The 20,821-nt window shown below is 43.0% G+C and overlaps 1 protein-coding gene across 6 annotated transcripts in view; it reads right to left on the bottom strand.

Annotated features, from left to right (window-relative positions):
• The window catches only part of LDLRAD4 (low density lipoprotein receptor class A domain containing 4), a 422,342-nt gene that overhangs the window by 24,299 nt on the left and 377,222 nt on the right, over positions 1-20,821 (bottom strand). The window contains exon 1 of one of the 6 annotated variants that reach the window (XM_080821466.1): positions 8,748-9,063. The exons of 4 other annotated variants lie outside the window; for them this stretch is intronic. Coding sequence is in view for 1 of the 2 variants with exons in the window: in XM_080821467.1 (XP_080677593.1) it covers positions 8,021-8,090 (70 nt within the window). In the remaining variant the exon portion in view is untranslated. Of the gene's footprint in view, positions 1-8,020; positions 8,127-8,747; positions 9,064-20,821 lie in introns of those variants that run through there. One more of the 6 variants, XM_080821467.1, reaches the window with a different exon arrangement.

Raw genomic sequence — 20,821 nt, 5'->3', positions numbered from 1 at the left:
TGCACCCTGGAGCACGGAGAGCTGAGTGTGAGGGAGCTGAGCTGCTGGGCCGATGTGGTGAGTGGTTGAGGCCAGGCAGGTTTGCCGGGCACAGTCCTAGTGGGCAGTAAAAGGGTAGATCCTATGGGCACGGCTGACTCAGAAGGCTCAGGAGGCAAAGCCCTGAGCAGCTCTAGAAGCCGGTGGTCAGCAAGGCCCTGGTGCTGTGCTTCCCACCTCACCCCCTCCACTGGCATGGCTGTCACTGTTCTGGACACCCCCTGAAGCCGTATGGCTGATCATCAGGTTAAATCATGTCCTGGACTTGACAAATGTTTTCTTTTCTCAAAAAAGCTTCACTGAAGGGCGCTTGGGTGGCTCAGTTGGTTAAGTGTCTGCCTTCAGCTCAGGTCATGATCCCAGCGTCCTAGGATCCAGGCCCATTATCAGGCTCCTTGCTCAGCAGGGAGCCTGCTTCTCCCTCTGCCTCTGCCTGCCATCCGCCCTGCTTGTGCTCTGTCTCTCCTTCTCTCAAATAAATAAATAAATAAATAAAATCTTAAAAAAAAAAAACAAAAAACAAACACTTCATTGCTCTATAAATATGGAAAGAGAGGAAAATGATGATTACAGTGAGGGGCACTGCACAAAGTCTTCATGGGTTAATTCTTCACCGGGAGGATGTCTTTCTAGGTTATCTTTCCCTGTATACAGAAAGCTATGCAGATAACCATTTGTAGCAACACAGTCAAATTGTATTTTCCATGATTCTACAGGCATTTGGGGTATATTTGTGTTTCGTTTGAAAAGGATTTTATTATAAAAATAATGAAGACTTCCTTAAAATGTAAACAATACAGAAGGAAATAGTGTACGATGTAAAAGTCTCCTTTGTAGGCCTGCAGCCCTCCCTGACCCCACCCAGCCCCACAGTGTCCTGGGGGACAGCACAGTTCACCTGTTGTGTATATCTGTGCATTTGCCTATTGAATAAAGGTTTTCTTCTTTTAATGAGTGGAATCATTGTACAAATACATTGCTTTTTTTTCACTTAATATATCACAGACATTTTCAAACAAGAATATATAAAAACCAACCTCATTCTTTATGGTGGTTGTCTAGTCCAGAATACTGATGTACTGGAATTTATATTCTCCAAGTGATAGATGTTTAGGTATCTTTTTTTCCCTTTTTTTCTATAATATCAAAAGATTGTGTGTGCATGTGTACGTATGTGTGAATTTGAGTGTTGACCCACATTTTGAGTATCCCTACAGGAAAGATTCCTAAAATTGAAATTTCTGGGTCAAGGACATATTCTTTTAAATGCTGATGGCTACTGAGACTCGGCCTTCGGAAAGGTCTCTCGCCCCACAAACTACTCAAACATTGAATACTCACCCTTTTCATTTGCACTAATCTGATGGGCAAAATATATATCTTGTTTTAAATTGTATTTCACCAATTACTAGTAATTTTAGATCTTCCCTTGTGGTTATTGGCAATCTGTATTTTTCTTTTTCATAATCACAGTTGTTCATACTAGCTTATTTGTCATTTTCTCATTTATTGGTAAGCAGCCTTGATGTATTATGACCACAAAGCTTTGTCTGTTACATATTTGCAACTATTTTCTCCTCATCTGTCACTCACTAACTTTGCTGTGAGTTTCTCTATAGAAGATAAAAATAATTTTTATGGCATAGAAATAGTATTTTTTTTCTTTTATGTCTTCTAAGCTTCCTGTTTGATTAGGAAGGTCTTCTCCAATAGTCTAAAAATATTTTCCCTAAGATTTTTACACGTTGCATTTTTATGTTTAGATCTTCGTTCACTCTGAATTTGATTTCTTTTGGTCTGAGACAGCACAAAGAACATTTTATATCATCTGAAAGGCATGAATCTTCTGATCTAACATTACATTAGAAAGTTCATCACAAGCAAGAGTACGAAAGATCTCGGTTGTGGGAAACAGTGTATGGAATCTTTTTTTGAAAGGGGACTAGCTGCTCTGAGGTTGCATTTCATCAGCTTTCATATCAACATGGTATGTGCTGTGGGCCCCACGCTGGCCCTGCTGAGAAGCCAAGGCCAGGCAAGCCCACCCCACCCCCACTACACATCCAAACTTGCCGCACTTCCTCCCGGGGCTCTGCGCTCCTGCTCTGCTTACACTCACAGCTCTGCAGTGCTTTGCTCTCAGGACCCCTCTATCCTCTTAAAAGCTACTGATAACCCCCAAAGAGCTTTATTGTACGGGTGACAACTACTGATATTTGCCATATTTGCAATTAACACTGAAAAGTTTAAGAATTTATTCATTAAAAAAATAAACTCATGTTAACGTATATAACAATTATATACACTATTTCTCAAAACAAAAACTTAGTGATAAGAGCGGCACGGCTTTACCCCTCTGCACATGTTTTCACGATATATGCCTTAATAAGAGACAGCTGGATTCTCCCCTCTGCTTCACCTTCAATCTGCTGTGACATGTTTGTTCGGTTAAGATACATGAAGGAGATCTCGTCTTACCGACCACTGGAGACTGGGGTCTTAGAGACACCCCAGAGATCCCTGAGCCCCAGCTGGAGAAATGGTGGTTTAGACTGATGGACAGCAGGTACTCTAGTACAAACACTAATGGCCTGGACTTCTTGGGGATACTCCAGACTCCAGGATTTGAGATGTGGTCAGAACAGCTGTTGGGCCACTGTCCTGAGCTTTCATGCCCAAGAACAGCCACAACAGGTGCACCTACGCAACACAGGACACACAGAGACCGCAGTGGGGTTCATAGGCATCGAAACAGTGTGGAACTCGCCTGGGGCACGGCAAGGGCACAGGCTGGCAGGAGCTGGGTTCCCAGGGTGCCACTCACTAAGGCAAAAAACCTGGTGGTATAGCCCAGCTGGCCAATCTGGGTGACAGAAGTCCAATCAGAGCCTTGGCCACTATATCCCGTGGGCCAGCGTGAGAGGCAGCCCTTCCTGCAGGGACTGGCCTGGGTCCCAAAGGCCACTGTCCTAACAACCAAGTCCTAATCAGACACAGGAGCAACGATAAGCACGGCAGCAAGGCAGCCCCTGCTTCAGTCCGGGGTCACCTGCGGTGTTCCTTGGAGCCCCAAGCGGAGCCCCTGGGGACGGAGCCTCAGCAGAGCGGCACAGCCCCAGTCAAATGAGCAGGTGACCTTCACTTTTGACTCTGGGCAAATACATAGTCAATAAAAACAGACTGCTTTCTCAAACGTCAACAACAGGGAAGTAGGAAGGTTCTGCTCTCTTGGGGGCTATAAGTACTCCTCCAAGAGGGGTTCAGAGAATTCTCAGAGTCAAAATTGGAACAAACAGAGTGAGTGAGTTTTCTTGGGGACAAGCACGATGACGTCCATACTCCAGAGACTTCTGCTACTGATAACCTCTCCCATCAAGACAAGGGTATGTGAGCAGGCCCTCTTCATATTTGCTCTCCCACACCCTCTTGTACTTTAAACAGAAAAATTCTACTAAAACATGCATCATAAAAGGCAAGTTAAGGGAAGACCACACCACTATAGGATATCAATAGCCTGGACACAGTAGATGGGAAACCCAGTCCCCCTTCTCTCATTCCATACATCGTGCAAAAATGGTGATAGTGAATCCCGTCTTTTCCTTTGGCATCCTAAACCCTTCACTCCTGCATGGACACTGCTCAGAGGCAACTGGGACCCCACAGTATTTTGCAGTCCCCGGATGTGGCTCTGTTGCCAATGGCCTGATTTTATGCCTCAAGAAAGTAACTCACAGGACAAGTAAAAGAAGCTTTCCAGGGGCGCCTGGGTGGCTCAGTGGGTTAAGCCTCTGCCTTTGGCTTAGGTCATGATCCCAGGGTCATGGGATTGAGCTCTGCATCGGCTCCCTTCTCAGGAGGGAGCCTGCTTCCCCCTCTCTCTCTGCCTGCCTCTCTGCCTACTTGTGTTCTATCAGATAAATAAATAAACAAGTCTTAAAAAAGAAAAGAAGCTTTCCATTAAGAAAAACAAAACAAACCTTGTTTTCTCACTTCCGAATGTGAATACCAGATGAAAATCAGCACACCTGTTCTTTAAGGTGTCCAGTTTCAAGATTGTTCTACTCCTGATCTCAACCACAGACCTTCTGGGGGCTTCTGGGGACCTTAGGTAGCATTTTCCTGTACTGCACAGTCAGGGCTCAGGCAGGCTGAACACTCTTTGTTTCTCGCTGAAACCACCATCTCTTCAAGGGAGCGATCCCTGGTCACCTGTTTTCCCACACGTGTGTGCATGTGTGTGTGTGTGTGTGTGTGTGTCTGTGTGTGTACACCAACTGCTTTGCACGACACTGATTCCTCTCCACGGTGCTCCAAGCTTGGGAGGCCCAGGGTGCAAAGGCTGTACATACAGAGGGGCAGAAGGTACGGTGCGACCTGTTACCCACCCTGTAGGAGACACCTTTGATGGGCCTTGAAGAGGCATATTCTTCAGACAGGTGCATGCATGCTTCCTAAATCAAGAGGGCACCCAACCCTGTGCCTAGGAGCAATAATCTATACACAGAAGTGAGCCAGATACCAGCTGAGACCTGGCACTGCCCTGGGACCTTGCTGCCTCTCCCCCTCTCATCCTGGTCTGCCCACACCTGGCCTTACAAGATGCTGTCTGTTTTATTACAGTCGAGGAGAGGCAATGTGCGATGGTGCACGGAAAGGAAAAATGCCAGGGATTCTGGTGGGAATAGGGTGGAAAGAGGAGACTAAGGAGAGAATGAATTCTGGAAGAACAATTAAAAATAAAGATTTTTTAAAAATCTACAGTAATAGTAGAGTTCTGAGAAAATAATGGTATATTTTAGGATTTCCAAAATTTCACGTGTCTAGTTTGGACGCTGAACACAGCCCACAGGTCAGTTTTCCTTGATTCCAGTAGAGACTGACATCCACAGAGGGACGCCAAAAAGCAATCCATGCGAGGAAATAATTTTAGGCCACAGTCAAATTTTCACACTCCCCCTCCTTTCATGGGGCTGCAGTTCACGATGTTATAATGGATGAGTCATTACAATCCAAACACAGAAATTTTATAATAAATTTAGTCTAAAACTTACAGGAAGGCATCACAGCACCTTATTTTATTACTATGAAACAGTGACAGCGATGATGGTGATGATGGCATCCTTCTATTTTTATAGAAACATCCCCAAGAAATGCCAGGCTGTGCCATAGAGAATTACAAGAACGGAGGAAACTGTGTGAGGCCTGTTGGTCTATTCTTTGGTTCAATGGAGAACTAAACTGACTCATACTAGAGGCATGAATGTCTGTACTATTTTTAAAGAACTCTGGGGAAGCATGGTTCTACCACCTTGGGTTCCTAATATAACACTCATTTCTATTTGTGGGATGGTTAACACCATCTTCCACTTGGTCTTTCCTCCATTAATATATCATCCTTCCCAGGAGTCCTGTTTTCTAGATGTTTAATTATAAAGCTCCAGATGTGTAATTTATGCCCTTATGGACCCTAAAAATGGGGTGGAGGGGCAAAGTCTGAGCCTCCCATCAGCCCCCTCCTTTCACCCAGCCAAGGAACTATCTTGGCAGCCAGCATTCAGGAAAGTTGCCATGTAGAATACTGGGATGTCGCTGAAAGGGCTGAATGCTTTCCACAGATCCCTACACATCACGGCAAAGGGCCTCTCCCAGTCTTACAAATGACAGCACTCCACTTTTCTCCCCAAGTGCTACAGTCCCTTGGGAATATAGAGACTGTGGCTAGCTGCCACCCAGGCTTATTCTGGGCAGCCCCTCTCTCCCAGGGAGCTTTCCTAGGTCTCTACCATGGCTTGGGCACAGCGATTGAGTATCTGCATCTCCTTCCTCTTTGTCCTCCTGGGCACAGTGGGTGTGGTGAGAAGATGGCAGCCTTGGAGGGTGTCTTACTCTTTATTTATGGCTCTGTGACACTTTTAAAGCGCTGAGTGTTCCTAAAGGCTGGTGAATCCTTTCCCTGGTCCTACAGAGACTGGGCAGAGGGGGCAGGAAGATGGGTGGGGGCAGGAGTTGGAATCTACATGGACCATGATTGCCTCAAGGTTGTGAACTGCTAGTTTAAAAATACCCTTGGAGACTTTAATGGCTGAACGAAAATTCACACTCATTAAACACCATGGTTGAGGGGGGAAAATTGAGCCTGTTAGATGAATAACTTCACAGCTTGAAGCTCAGAAGGCAAAACAGTAAAAGCGATAATCATAATGATTAGATTATATATTTTGAATGTTCTTTTCCTTGGCTGGGTTGACTCTTCCAATCCAACCTGTAACAAGTAGAACAACGGAAAGGGAAAAGAACCACCTGCCAGAGACAGGCCAATGTGGCTTCTCCTCCTAGGCTTTATCTTCCTTAAGAAGCTCTTTCCACGACTTGATGATGGCTCCCTTCGGAGGCTCCCGGAACCCTGTCATAGGACTTATTACTCATAGCGCCCATTTTCTGGTCGTCTTCATCAGGGACTCATCTCTGGGAGAGTACCCTGATCTTCTTTAGAATCCTCAGGAGGCAGCACATGACTCACACAAAGTTCGTGCTCATTTTAGATAAACTGCTAAAGAAATCCGTAGAAGGAAGGGTCCCAGTTCCCTAATCTGCTTTTAACAATGTCTAGCACAGAACCATAGTCCACCAGACATTTCCTAGTGACTTCAGTGATGAAGTTTTGCCAAAGGTTTTCATAGTTCTAAAAACTGACTATTACTATTCTAGGCAGTGTGGACTATCACTGGAAAAAGAACCTTTTGGTTGCTATACGTTACCTGTTTACAGAATCCCATTTCTGTTAATATATGTATATAAAATGTTTTACATGATAATAAATGTGGGAAATGATACCTGTGATCTCTACGAGGAGAGATGAAAGCAGAGTGCAGTCAAATGGCCTGGGGCTCTCTGAGCGGAAGGTGTGGCCCACACCTGTCTGACCCGAGCCCAAAGCCAGGTGCCTTTAATGACACTGGCAGGCAAGGAGCAGTGAGCAAATGAGTTGACTGATTACTGAATCCCTAGAATGTGGACACTGCGGGTCCATCCAGCTAGAATAACATCTTTTTAAATGACTACGGTCCAAGCATTCATTCCATACAACTTTCCCTCATGCATTTTAGAATCTAGAGTCTCATGATCTCTTCAGAAAGAAATCTAGCTAAATATGTTCCAATCAAAGATGATTGACAGGATTTTCTGAAAACACAGCCGAGGAGTAAGCGTAATTACAAACCTTTTCAAAGTCTATCCCTCCACTGTGTTATAAATGGAAAAAAAAAAAAACATACATAAACCCACAATTCCCTCTATAGGATTCATTTAAAATCTGCCCCCACGCCACCCCCACATTATTAATTTAGGTAAACGTATCAGAAACATATACAGATGCACAAGTCACCGTCTTCTTCACATTTAAGAGCAGTTTCTGGTTTCTGAAAGCTCCCTAGCTAGCCGCCTCTGCCTGTCTCTCACAGACTCTCTCAGAGTCACAGTTGGCTTTTCTAAGGTCTACTGTTACTAGACGGGTGACCTGAGAAACAACCCAGTAAACCACCCACATCCTGAGAAACACATCTTTTCTTTCAAATGCTGTTTGCAACGACTCAGGGTGGAAAAAAAAAAACAAAACACCCATGAGTCTAGCAGTGAGTAATAGACTTTCCGGGGGTGGGGGGAGAGTTAGTCTCCCATATAGAATGTTTTTGAAAAAACAAAACTCCAAAGCAGCAAACCTGTGTATTTATGTATAGCATCTCCAGCAGGAACAAACTGATCGCTGATGAGAAAGAAGACGAAAAAGCCTAAAGTACATCTTCCTCCAAAGAGTCGAGCCCTGAAGAGTTCTCAGAGCGGACAGACCCTTCTTGGGTAGATACAAACTTCTTGAGAAAGAGCTTCTGCTCTTCTCAACTCTGTGCTCAGCCCAAACTCCAAGAACTACCACCACAAACCCCAGAGAACAGGCATCACCCGCAGCTGGCCTTTGAAAGTGTACCTTTTTTCAAGAACGGGTCTTTAAACGGGGCCTCCTTCAGTGTGCTGTTGTTCAGGTGGTCCCTGGACATAATCGGGTCCTTTGCAAGGGGGAGTCCAACCGTGATGCAGCCCCCCCGCCCCCAAGTTCAAAGCATCCCTTCGGCTTCAGGCAATCTCCTCTTTAGGCAGCTCAGAGCTGCAGTTATAGCCAGCGTGGGGTGTGTGAGAGAGAGTGTGTGTGTGTGTGTGTGTGTGTGTGTGTGTGTGCGCGCGCGCGCTTCTGCCTGTCTCTCTCTCTCTACTGTACCAGCGGGGCCCAGCCCAGGTGCTAAACTCAAATGCCGTGGCTCTGACCGCAGATCGTGGCTACCAGTTAGTTACCAACGGCCATCCACACAAATCAGGAGCTCTGCGGCAGGAAGCCGGTGGTGTCACAGAGCAGGTTAATAAGTCCAGGGTCTCCGATTGCGCGAGCAGCTGAACACCCAGTGTTGTCTACAGCAATGGACAGCAATGACTCGTCTGTATGTCTCACATTTGGCCTCACGTGGGACATGTTAGGCATGCAGACGAGCAGAATGCAGATAGACTGCCTTGTTCTGTTGCATTCAATAATCTTTTTAACAGGCAAATATCAAAGCCGGTAAGGCAGAGAGCAGGGGAGATCTACAAATCTCAATACAGTATTTCTTCCCTTGATCCCCAATAGAAGCTTTCAAGGTTGGAGAAATGCAGAGAGAGCTTACCCAGGCAGCTCGTGCAAACGGGTGGGGGGAGGCTTAGCTACTCAGGCTTCTCGCTGTGGAGCCAGCTTCAAGAGCACGTCCTGGCTTGAAGTGCCCACAGCGTCTCTCACACCGGGAGCCAGGCTGCAGGCTGTTCCTCGGGGTCCTCCTCTCCCCAGAGTCTCTCTCTAACCGATGGAAGCAGTTCACATAGCTCTCGCAGTGAAGCCGTGCACTGGCAACTGGCAAAGTCATAACCACAGCAGGAAACACTCAGCTTCTCCCCCTCCCGCTCTCACTTCCCTGCCAGCCCTTCCCCTTCTCTTCTCTCCCCTCTGCTTCTCAAAGCAGGGTGGCAAAAACACACCCACAGAGATGCTGTCAAGTCAGGACTCTGCCCTTCCTACTAGGCGGTTTTAGTTTTACGAGGTTCCGAAATGAGAGAAAAGCATCCGAATGGTAGAGCAGAGACAGCTCTCAGGAGGGTACTTTTTCCTGGTTCATTTTGTGCAAACCGCAGTCTCTGTCTCCCCCGAGGTCTAGGCGGTTTTTCGCAGGTGTGTGAAAACACCTCTGGTGTATTCTGATTCCCCTGGGGCTGCGTGAAAAGACTTAAGAGAAGGCTGTGCGTCTGTTGCAGCACTTTTCAGAAAAATCACAGTGCGGCCACAGTGAAAAGGACAGCACGCTGTGGTAATGTTGCAAATAACCCCAGCCCAAGCCCCGCTCTATGCTCAGAATAGCCTTTGTTTTTCCTTGTTTAGGAGAAATAGCAATGACATGTGGGCCATAACAATAGTTTTGGCTGTAGGAGGAGTTGTCAAAGCAAAACTAAACGCCGTTGGTTACCACCAGCATTAGAAACGAAGACAGTTACGTCAGTAGCCCGTCCCTGCTGTCAGCCCCGGCGTGTCACCTGGGGCCCGCAGCAGTGTCCTGGGCCTGATGTCCCCACCGGTCCTCAGGTTGGCCAGAAGGCATCACGATTTCAAGTTTTAAACACTGGGGGAGGGGGGCAAAAGGGAGGGGAGGAAACAAAAGAATCATCAAGAAGATTTTTCAGAGATTTCATGTGGATAAAGGAAGTGGGAATTTCAGCAAGAAAATTAACAGTTGCGTACATTTGCATGTGCCAGTCAAGACAGCCTGATTTTTCTTGAGCAATTTCCAAATTTAAAACATAACTCTCCTCTCTTGTTCTACTTCCCCTCCCCGCCCCATGTCACCTCAGTCACACGGCTGGGTGAATGAAGAGGGTGAGGCTCTGGAGACTGGGCTGGGGTGTGGCCACCAGGACTGGGGACCCTCCTCAGAGAAGAGCCAGCATCAGAAAGCATCAAGCTTCAGGAGGCCCTGCTGGTCTTTGACTCTCCTTTGTCCCTACAGTCCCAGGTCCTTGCCATCTGGGGGTAGCATTTTCTCGTCCATTTAGTCAGAGGGACAGGATCATTCTGAAATCAAGTCCTTAAAAGAGAATGTTCACAAGATTGCATATGACTGCCACGAGAGTCCATTTTTAAAAATTAGGGATTTAGTCAATATCATGAAAATGTTAGTCAACATGATGAAAATTCAGTTCTGCCACTTATTAAGGATTGCACCTGCATTTTGAAATGGTTTTGAAATAGCCCACTTTGGGGTCCTACATTAGGAAAGAGGCCTATCAGTTACCCCCAAAAAACCTAACACATTTCTCACCTTTAATGGCTGCATTGTATTCCACTCTGCCTTAACACACTTATTTTGTTTGGCTGGCCTCGTTACCGCTGCATATTTGGGCAGGGAGTGGGGCGGGGGGAGAATGTGGGGGGGGGTCAATCTTATTTAAACTCCTTGTTCATTCTGTTTAATTGTTCTCAACGTTTAATCTATTTAAAAATCATGTTCAAAGACTTTGACTGTACGGATGTGCCTTGTTTTCAAAATGTTGCCCAAACCACACGCTGGACCCCACTGTGGGCTGGTGCAGCTCCCCGCTGAATGGGAGCTGCGCTCCTGGCTGGCTACGTGTTTACCACAGCCCCCCACCCTCCATGCTGCTGGCTTAACACCAGCATGTCACCAATCTTCAGCATCCCCTAAAGGCTAAATCACCCCGTGGTGGCCTTATTTTTGTTCTATTTCTTTTGAAGGACTGGCCTGAGGACTTTGGGAAGAAGGCACAGAGGTCAGAACGGGGATGCCCAGAAGCCAGGGGTTTGTGCCTTGATCAACACCTCCTTCGAGCCGGCCATGATGGCATGTGAGACATTGGGGCTTTTTAATTAATTGATAGGTGCCAAGATTTCTCTTCCTTTAATTCAGAGAAAATGGCAGCACACACAGCAGAAGGGTGTGGGAAGAGACTAGTCTGTGGAACAAAAACACGAAAGTAGGAAAGAGTGTAAAAAGCCATTTGCATTTAAGAATGCTTTCCTCCCTCCTTGTCTTTAAATATGCATCTTTCAAATGAGTACTCTGATGGGCTAACTGCTTTTGCTAGTTAAAAAAAAAAATGTCCCAGAGCTGTATGTGGTTTCCCTGTGTACACCAGAGGCCTTGGAGATGATGCAAGGAAGGGTCACCTATGATAGACATTTTCACAGGGTCTGTTGACAGCAACAAGGACCTGAAGAGCCTTTGTCTGCGTAGACCTACTCTACCAATATCTTCAGGTTTCCTCTATAGAGGCCTTCATTTCATCAGTTCATCTGACAAATATTCACTAAGTGGTTCGAGACCTTTGGAGGAAATACAGTGGACCTCGAATGTAATCTGACAGACAAGCATTTACTGTAGGGCTGAACTTGTCTTGGGGGCTATGTGTAGGTAGTTCCTTATTTAAGGAACTGAACAAGCTCTAAGGATTGGCTTCCAGCCCCATCTGAATGGGACAAGCCGAGGTGACTGGGAGTATCTGTGACCTGAACGGCCAAAAGAGATAGCACAGGGTAGGAGATTTTAGCCCAGGGGCTACTCAGGGCTCATTAGCTTCAGAAACTACCTCTGGGTGTTAGAGGGGTGCTCCACTATACAGAATCTTTCTCTGTCACATATAACCTGGGTTAGCACCTTGCCTGGCTCCATCCTTGGCTTTAATCACCATGGGCTCCTTGGTCATGCCCTGCTGTCTCTCCCCACCACATTCCCACCCTCACCAGGTATCCCACTCATAACACAAACTTTCACAGATAAATATACTGTACTTTTATAATAGTAAATATTTATAAATTTTACTTATTTTAATATTTATGTTAATATTTATTCATTATCATTTATTTTTATTAAATATTTATATATTAAATTTTATTTGTAATTTATAATATAAATATAGTTATACTTTTATAATGGTTACATAGCAGAAAATTAGCATTTATAAACATTTCTAAAGATCTGTTGTTGTGTTCTAGGCACTTTCAAGTGCCGTATATCTTTTTACCTTCATGTCAACCCTGTGAGGCATGTTTTCTTATTACCACTTTCTAGAGGAGGAAGCTGAGGCTCGGAGAAGGTAAGTCCTTTGCCCAAGGTCAAATTGGCTGCTAAGAGGCAAGCTGGGATTCTGGGGTCAGAATCCTAGGCAGGCTGACTCAGAAGTTCCTACCTGCCCCACTCTGCTCAACGGGCAGTGAACTTACAACGATCCAAACTAAAGGTCCCTGAATGAACCAAAGTATCTCACCAGACTGATGATTGGATTTTTAGAGCCTGACTGCCCAATTCCTTTTAGGCACTAACTTGCAAGTCCATGTTAAAGATCCTGTATCTCCACATGTTGCCAGAGGCTCTTGGAACCATTTTATGTGTCTTGTATACTTGTTAATGTGACTCCTGTTAAGAATCAATGGCCCTGCCCGTTACAAATTCCTATTCTTTGAGGTTTATAACTATGCTGTAAAATTCTCCTCTGACGTGAAGTTTTCCACATAAAAGTTAAGTCCTGGAATTTGGCCTTTAGAAAACAAAACGGTTTATTTTCAGTAAGTTTGCAATGCTTTAAGTCATGAATGAGGATTTTAAAAGAACGCTGACTCCTGCAGACTCAAAACATAGTAACGGTTTGATATTTATGGACATCAGCCTATGGCATGGAATAATTTACTAATGCATGCTTAGGGCTTAATAACTGCAACAGGGGGGCACCTGGCTGGCTCCATTAAGCACTGGACTCTTGATTTTGCCTCAAGTCATGATCTCAGATCATGAGATGAAGTCCCACATTGGGGTCCGTGCTGGGCATGAAGCCTGCTTAAGATTCTGTCTCCCTCTCCCTCTGCGCCCCCACCTCCGGCTTGCTCACGCTCTCTCTCTGCCTTAAAAAAAAGAAATGAAGAAAAGAAAAGACAAGACAAGAAAAAAGAAAAGAGAAAAGAAAAGAAAGAAAAGCAAAGCAACAGAAAGGTTTTCTGTAGGAATATGAACACTTTGCATATCCTCCAACCACAGTGCTTGATACCCCCATCGTTGCTGGTAGAAATGTCAGCAAATATAAAAATACGCAACACGATGGAACTAGCAAGCTGACTAGGCGGATTAAAAGCTTATTAAATAAATTAGTCTAAATCGAATAGCCTTAAATAGCTTCCTAATATGCAACAATACCCCCTGTATTAACAGACTTTGGCAGTTATCTTACACAGTATCTCTTCCACCATAATATTTTTTCTTCTAATGGAAAAAAAAAGAATTATGTATTATTCTACGTTCATGGTGGTATAGATTTTTATAATGGCTAAGCTACTCCTTACTAAGTGAGTTACACACCTCTGAGAACTGCAGCTATTCTTCCAAGCCCCAGGGAAAAAAAAAAAAAAAAGGAAGGCAATATGAAGTTTTTATAGTGGCTAAAATCCGAGGCCCGTTAGACCCAAGTCAGAGTACCAGTCCTGCCATCTGACTGTATCAGCTTGAGCTAATCCCCTGCTTCCTCAGCTGTAAAATGAAGCTAAGAGTACCTGTGCAGGGTGCTTGGAGGACAGACTAAGACGTCATCTCTGAACTCTTACCCCTCAAACTGGTCCAGGGAACTTCAGCATCGGTTAGCAATGCAGGATCTTGGATCCTGCCCTGGACTTACTGAACCAGAGTCTGCATTTGAACCAAAACCCCAGGTGATTCACCTGCACATCAAAGTTTCTTCTGATACTTTGGACTCATTCAAATTCCACATTCAGATTAAATGAGCAAACTGGGGCTTGAAGAATTCATGACACACCACGCAAAGGAAATGAGGGTAGAATCCAGATCTGCTGTTTAGGGCCCAAGCAGCTGCTACTCAATAATGATTTTGAACAGTGGTACTCCACATGCATGCCTTTGTGAGCTCATGTGTGTGAAATCACACGCTGCCCTCCTGGGATAAAGGCAGGGCCTGGTACCACAGGCCAGGTGCTTCTGGCCATCCTCCCCGCTGGTGCTGATGGGCTGACACTGACCCACCCACACCTCTTAGAAAAAGTAGGAGGGGTAGACACTGTTGTCGGGGCTCACAGTAATGATGAAGCTAAACTAGCTTAAGTTAAAACAGTCTCTAGTGTTGAAATACAATTTCTAGGATATTTGGCATTCTTCATAAAAACTCTGGAAGTCCTTGAGGACTTCTGGATATTATATGTTAAGAAAGAGTTCTAATTTTGCCTTCTGGAAAAACTCAAGTGCCATGAGCAGACTCTTCTTAAAGACAGAATTATGAAGATGCCCTAGTCCACTCCATGAACACGGCCCTGCCATCACGTCCTCCCCAGTCTCCCCGTTCCCTGAAAGAGACAGATACCAGGAAATTCAGAGTCTTGGCACTGGGGTTCTGGAAACAACTTTCTACTTCGGTTGCATGCATTCTTCCAGTGGCCCCTCCCAAACTGTTTTCCTTAGCAACAAGACTTATGGATGGTGCCTTCATGAAACTGCCCCGTCATCCTCAAGGGGAGGCCTTTTCAAGGTGTCAGAGAAATGCTCTACTCTACCCTCTTCACATTTCAGGTAAAATATACACATATTCTATATAAAAACACAGCAAATACTTTAATGTTTAAAATATTCAATGTGGTTATTCAGCAAAATATTTTATTTTGCTTTTCAAATATATGATATTTCTCAATTTTGTCTAAAAGCTAGAAGGCTAAATAACCTTCACAACTCAACCTATCTCTGGGAAGACCATAAAAAATAAGCTCAAGATGTTTACAGCTCAGATTTTAGATACTGTGATTCCACTCCTGGTTCTTGACCCCTTGGTGATGGAAATACTATTTTCATTAACACTCTACTACAGGCAAACATTGGGCATTCTTACACATATACAGTATATGACACAATATATGGTCTCTCTATTTGGTATGTATTATTGCTAGTTTACTGAACCATGCTGTGATCATTATTCTTGAGGATTCTAAAGCGTGGTCTCTTCCCAATCACAAGCATTTCTTGGACAATCTGAATTTGGAGGAGAGGCATGGGCTATTGTCTCCAGAGCTCGTATTTTTCTTGCTTATAAATTTCAGGATGTGTCTGGGCAGTTCCAAGACCTTTAGGTTCCTGGCTTTAGTGAAAGGATTAATTTCTTCAAAAGTTGAGAAAAAGTCACAGCACATTCCAGAGTTTTAGTTACTGTTTTAATGTGTATACTAAGGTGAACACTAGAAAAATCCCAGGCTAAAATCCAAGTTAATCCCAAATCACATCGGATTGATATAACTACACTCAGTTCTCATCCTTGACACTTTCAGACAAGCCTAGCATACCTATACTTTAAAAATTAGAACCACTGTTCTCTGGTATCAGATCACCCTTGAAAACATGAGGTCAATCCTCATTTATGTCAGAGCTGAGCACTCACTAAATACCAGTCACTGTGAGGAGACAGGATACAAAGAAAGTGGGGAACTGCCCTTGTCCATGACATCCCTAGTTCATCCTGAGCAAGAGCTAGCAAAATAGTTAGAGTGGCAGGGTGCTCAGTGAGGAGCAGGTGAATGAATAAATGAATGAATGAATGAACAAGTGAATGAGGGTCCTGTAGGAAGAGGGGTTCTTAACCTACATAATAACACTAATAGCTAATACTTCTATAGCACTTACTATGTGCCAGGCAGTATTCCAAAGCACTTTACTCATTTACTTAAGCCATTTAATCTTTACAGGTAACATGAATACTGGTTATTTTCCCAACCCTACAGATGAGAAAACTGAGTCACAGAGAGACTGTGTCCAATGTCACACAGCTAGTAAGTAGTGGTGCCTGGACTTGAGCCAGGAAGTCTCACTCCAAAATCTATTCTTAACCACTAATCAGGCTAACTCTAAATGTGGCAGGTCCAAGAAAGACCCCTGAACCAAATCCTATTTTTTTAGAAGGATCTTGGGGCACCTGGGTGGCTCAGTTGTTAAGCAACTGCCTTTGGCTCAGGTCATGATTTCAGAGTCCTGGGATCAAGCCCTGCATTGGGCTCCCTGCTCTGCAGGAAGCCTGCTTCTCCCTCTCCCACTCCCCCTGGTTATGTTCCCTCTCTCGCTGTGTCTCTCTCTGTCAATAAATAAATAAAATCTGAAAAAAAAAAAAAAAAAAAAAAAAAAGAAGGATCTTGACAGGCAAGCCCCATTTAAAAGATTCAAGGAATGAATTAATTCTCTGAGGCCAAGGCTCTTGGAAGGGCTGACCCAACACAGAGACCATTTAACTCTACTGTCTGAGAAGGAAGTCGTCACATCTCAAGGAAGACACTGTTGGAAGCAAATTTAATTGTACCTTTGGGCAATTTTTCTTTTAGGTTAAACTAAACCTGTCCTCTGGTAAATTAAGGCTATTGTCTTTTATCCCTTTCCTTTTTGGGGGGGTCTCTGAAAGGATGAAGTGTCTGGTTCTATACTAGTAGTATAAAAAGGTAAATAAAAATAAATGTAAATATTTATAAAAATCAGAGGTTTCAGGGATGCCTGGGTGGCTCAGTTGGTTAAGCATCTGCTCAGGTCACAATCCCAGGGTCCTGGGATCAAGTCCTACATCAGGCTCCCTGCTCAGTGGGGAGCCTGCTTCTCCCTCTCCCTCTGCCTGCCGCTCTGCCTACTTGTGCTCTCTCTATCTCTCTCTATCAAATAAATAAATAAATAAATAAATAAATAAATAAATATTTTTTTAAAAAAAATCAGAGTTGTCCAGAAAAACATCATCCCATCATCCCAACCTTTCTTTTTCTCTGTCTCTAGCTTGTTACATCCATAGCCCTTACTTTTCTTTCTAATTTAAAATTCCTTTTCATTTAGATTCATTGGAACCTATTCTAATATTGAAAATTGTAATGTGCTTGAAGGAATTGTTCAGTGTAATATCTTATTCATTTGTGAATTGAAAAGGACTGAAACTGAAAGATAATTTTTAAGCCCACTATAATGTCAGTCAGATTTCTTTGTTTAAAAGGAGGGATCTTTCTACAAAGGCAATGAAATCACCACAAGGAAATGGGAATAATTTAGGTGTTTAGCCAGAGATAATGAAGATGAATTAGGTTTTGAGGATATCTTGCCACTGTGAAAACAGGCAGATACCAAAAAGTTTAGGAGAGTGGGGACTCAGGAGTACCTTTCATGTGGATAAGGTGAAATGTGGTCCTGTTTTTATTAAAAGTGACCTTAATCAAGTCTGTTACTATCAACAATAAGCACCCAAATTAGTAAAGCAACGGAATATAATAAAATAGAGTGGCAATAATAAAAATGGTTGGAATTTCCATAGGATGAATGGTTTTCTGGCAGAAACTCAATTGTGGTTATACAAATAAAACCAAATTTTAAAAATTTAAAGGCCCAAAAATGGTAATGTTGCAAATGTCTTCACAATTTTTTTTTCCCTGTTATGTACTTGATAGAAAAACTTTCCAAAACTATCTATTTACCATTTAACCCTCTTAGAAAGTAGAACTCCTGGCCAAGGCTGGCTGCAGGGTGGCAATTTGGTCACACATTCTCTTGTTGCTGAGTTTTAATTCAAACAGATAAAACAGCAAATGGAGAACCTTGATCAGATTTCAAATAAATGGCTCTTAGGTCTTAGGCTACATATAGGTTCTCTCTGCAGTCACTATGTCCGAACACTTGGCCTTAGCTCCTCCTAGTGGGGTTGAACCCTGGTCAGGAGGCCAGTTTCTGGTGCTGCCTCTACTGTTGCCTGAGATTGCCATTAGTAAGCCTGTGGAGGCTCAGTCCCCATATGTTTTCTCACTTCACTGCTGGGACAAAATTCCAGTGTTCTGCACAATTCAGTCCTTCAAGGCCCACACATAGGATTCTTAAAATATCTGCATTCCACCTATACTATTATTTACTTAATAGCAACTTTTAACTGGACTTTTAAAGTAACTCATTTGAAAAAATTTCAACCTCTCCTAACTAATATCTATGGTTTGATATGCTAGGGATTTTTTTGTGACATATACTACTAAAAATTTACAGCAACATTAAGTTTGAATATAATCTTTAATACTATTTATAATATAAAAGAAAAATTCTTACTGTTGCCCCTTTAAAAAGAAATGTTTGCTATACAATTTAGTTTCAGTCAATTATTTAAGAAAAAGATGATTTATCTACATGTATGCTATAATATTTCTGAAACTGAATATATTTAAAATAAAATATGGGAGTGCCACTTCTAAAATAGTGGGGTAATGAGCTCCATGGTTGGAGAACCTGGGTGGCTCAGTGGGTTAAGCGTCTACCTTTGGCTCAGGTCATGACCACAGGGTTCTGGGATCAAGCGCCGCATCAGGCTCACCGCTCCACAGGGTGTCTGCTTTTCCCTCTACCTCTGCCACTCCTCCCCCCACCAGCCCCGTTTGTGCTTTCTCGTACTCTCTCTCTCAAATAAATAAGATCTTTAAAAAAAAAAAAAAAGGATATCCATGGTCCCACTCTCCAGGAAAATAACCAAAAAGGTTATTAAAAATTAACCTTTTAAAGTCTCTGAAAACTATTTAAGGAGCATAGAACAAATTAAGAAATATTTAGGAGCAAATGAAATCCAAAGAAGGAGGGGAGGGACAACTGGGTGGCTCACTTGGTTAAGTATCTGACTCTTGATTTCAGTTCAGGTCATGATCTCAGGGTCAAGAGATCAAGCCCTGCATCAGGCTCTGCACTCAGCATGAAGTCTGCTTGAGATTCTCTCTCTTCCTCCGCCCCCCCACCGACTCACATGCTCTCTCCCTCTAAATAAATTTTAAAAGTCTTAAAAAAAAAAAAGGAGGGGAATAATAAAGATTAGAGCAGAAAATAACGAAATATAAGTAGAAGAATAGAGAAAATCAACAAAATCAAAATTTAGTTCTTTGAAAAGATCAACAAAATTGACAAACCTTTAGCAGACTGATAAAAAAAGAAAAAAAAGACTCAAGTTACTAAAATCAGGAACAAAAGAAGCAATGTTAGTGTCCCTATCTTACAAATATAAAAAGGATTATAATGAAATAACATGAACAACTGTATGCCAACAAATGAGATAACTTAGATATAATGAAAGAATCCCTAGAAAGGCCCCTACTACCAAAATTGGTTCAAGAAGAAATAGAAAATCTGAATGGACTTATAATAAGACCTTGAATTAGTAATTTTTAAAAAGATTTTATTCATTTATTTGACAGAGAGAGAGAGAGATCACAAGTAGGCAGAGAGGCAGGCAGAGAGAGAGGGGGAAGCAGGTTCCCCACTGAGCAGAGAGCCCAATGTGGGGTTGATCCCAGGACCCTGAGATCATGACCTGAGCCGAAGGCAGAAGCTTAACCCACTGAGCCACCCAGGCGCCCCTTGAGTTAGTAATTTTATAACTTCCCACAAAGAAAAGCCCAGGCCCAAATGGCTTTATTGGTGAATTTTTCCAGAAATTTAAAGAAGAATTAACTAATTCTTTACAAATTATTCTAAAAAAATAGAACATTTCCCAACTCATACTATGAGGTAAATATTACCCAGCTAACAAAACCAGACAAAGACATTATAAGAACAGAAAATAACAGACCATATCTCTTATGGAATTAGATGAAAAATCCTCAATAAGAAACTAGCAAAACCAAAATCCAGCAATATATAGGAAAAGGTTACGTATTATGATGAATTGGGATTCAGTCTAGGACTGCAAGGTTGGTTTAACATCCAAAAATCAATTAAAGTAATATACCGTATCAATAAAATAAAGGACAAAAATGACACAGTTATCTCAAAAGCTGCAAACAATGTGGTACTGGTATTAGGCTAAGTATGATCAGTGGAACAGAGTTCAGAAATAAACCCTCACATTTATAGTCAGTTCATTTTGGACAGAAGTGCCACAATCAATCATTGGGAAAGAAGAGTCTTTCCCACAAAAGGTGATTGCACAATGGATATCCACAAGCAAAGAAATGAAACTGGATCTCTTCCTCGACCATACACAGAAATTAATTCAAAACGGATCTAAATGTAAGAACTAAAACTATTATAAGTTTTTTTTTTTCTTTTTTAGATTTTATTGTCAGAGAGAGAGAGAGCACAAGCAGGCAGAGTGGCAGGCAGAGGCAGCAGGAGAAGCAGGCTTCCCGCTGAGCAAGGAGCCTGATGCGGGACTCAATCCCAGGACCCTGGGATCATGACCTGAGCCAAAGGCAGCCACTTAACTGACTGAGCCATCCAGGCATCCCTATTATAAGATTCTTAAAAGAAAACACAGGAGTAAATCTTTGTGACCTTTATTACGCAAAGCCTTCTTAATTATCCCGCCAAAAGCACAAACAACAAAAGAAAAATAGATATACTGTATTTAACAAAATTAGAAACTTGTACATGAAGGAAAGGTGAAAAGACAACCCACAGAATGAGAGAAAATTTCTACAAATCATGTGTCTCATTATATATCTAGAATATATAAAGAACTTTTACAACTCAATAATAAGAAAGACAATCCAATCAAAAAGTGGACAAAGGATCTAAATAGACAATTTTCCAAAAAGACATACAAGTGACCAACAAGCACCTGAAAAGACGTTCAGCATCACTGGCCATCAGGGAAATGCAAACCAATACCACAGTGAGATTCCCGACACTTGACACTCACGAGGATGACTATAATCAAAAGGCTGACAATAAGAAGTACT

Source organism: Martes martes (assembly GCF_963455335.1).
Source record: "Martes martes genome assembly, chromosome: 13".
Classification (NCBI taxonomy): Eukaryota; Metazoa; Chordata; class Mammalia; order Carnivora; family Mustelidae; genus Martes; species Martes martes.
The sequence above is the reverse complement of the archived record's forward strand: the minus strand, read 5'-3'. Positions and strand labels throughout refer to the sequence as shown.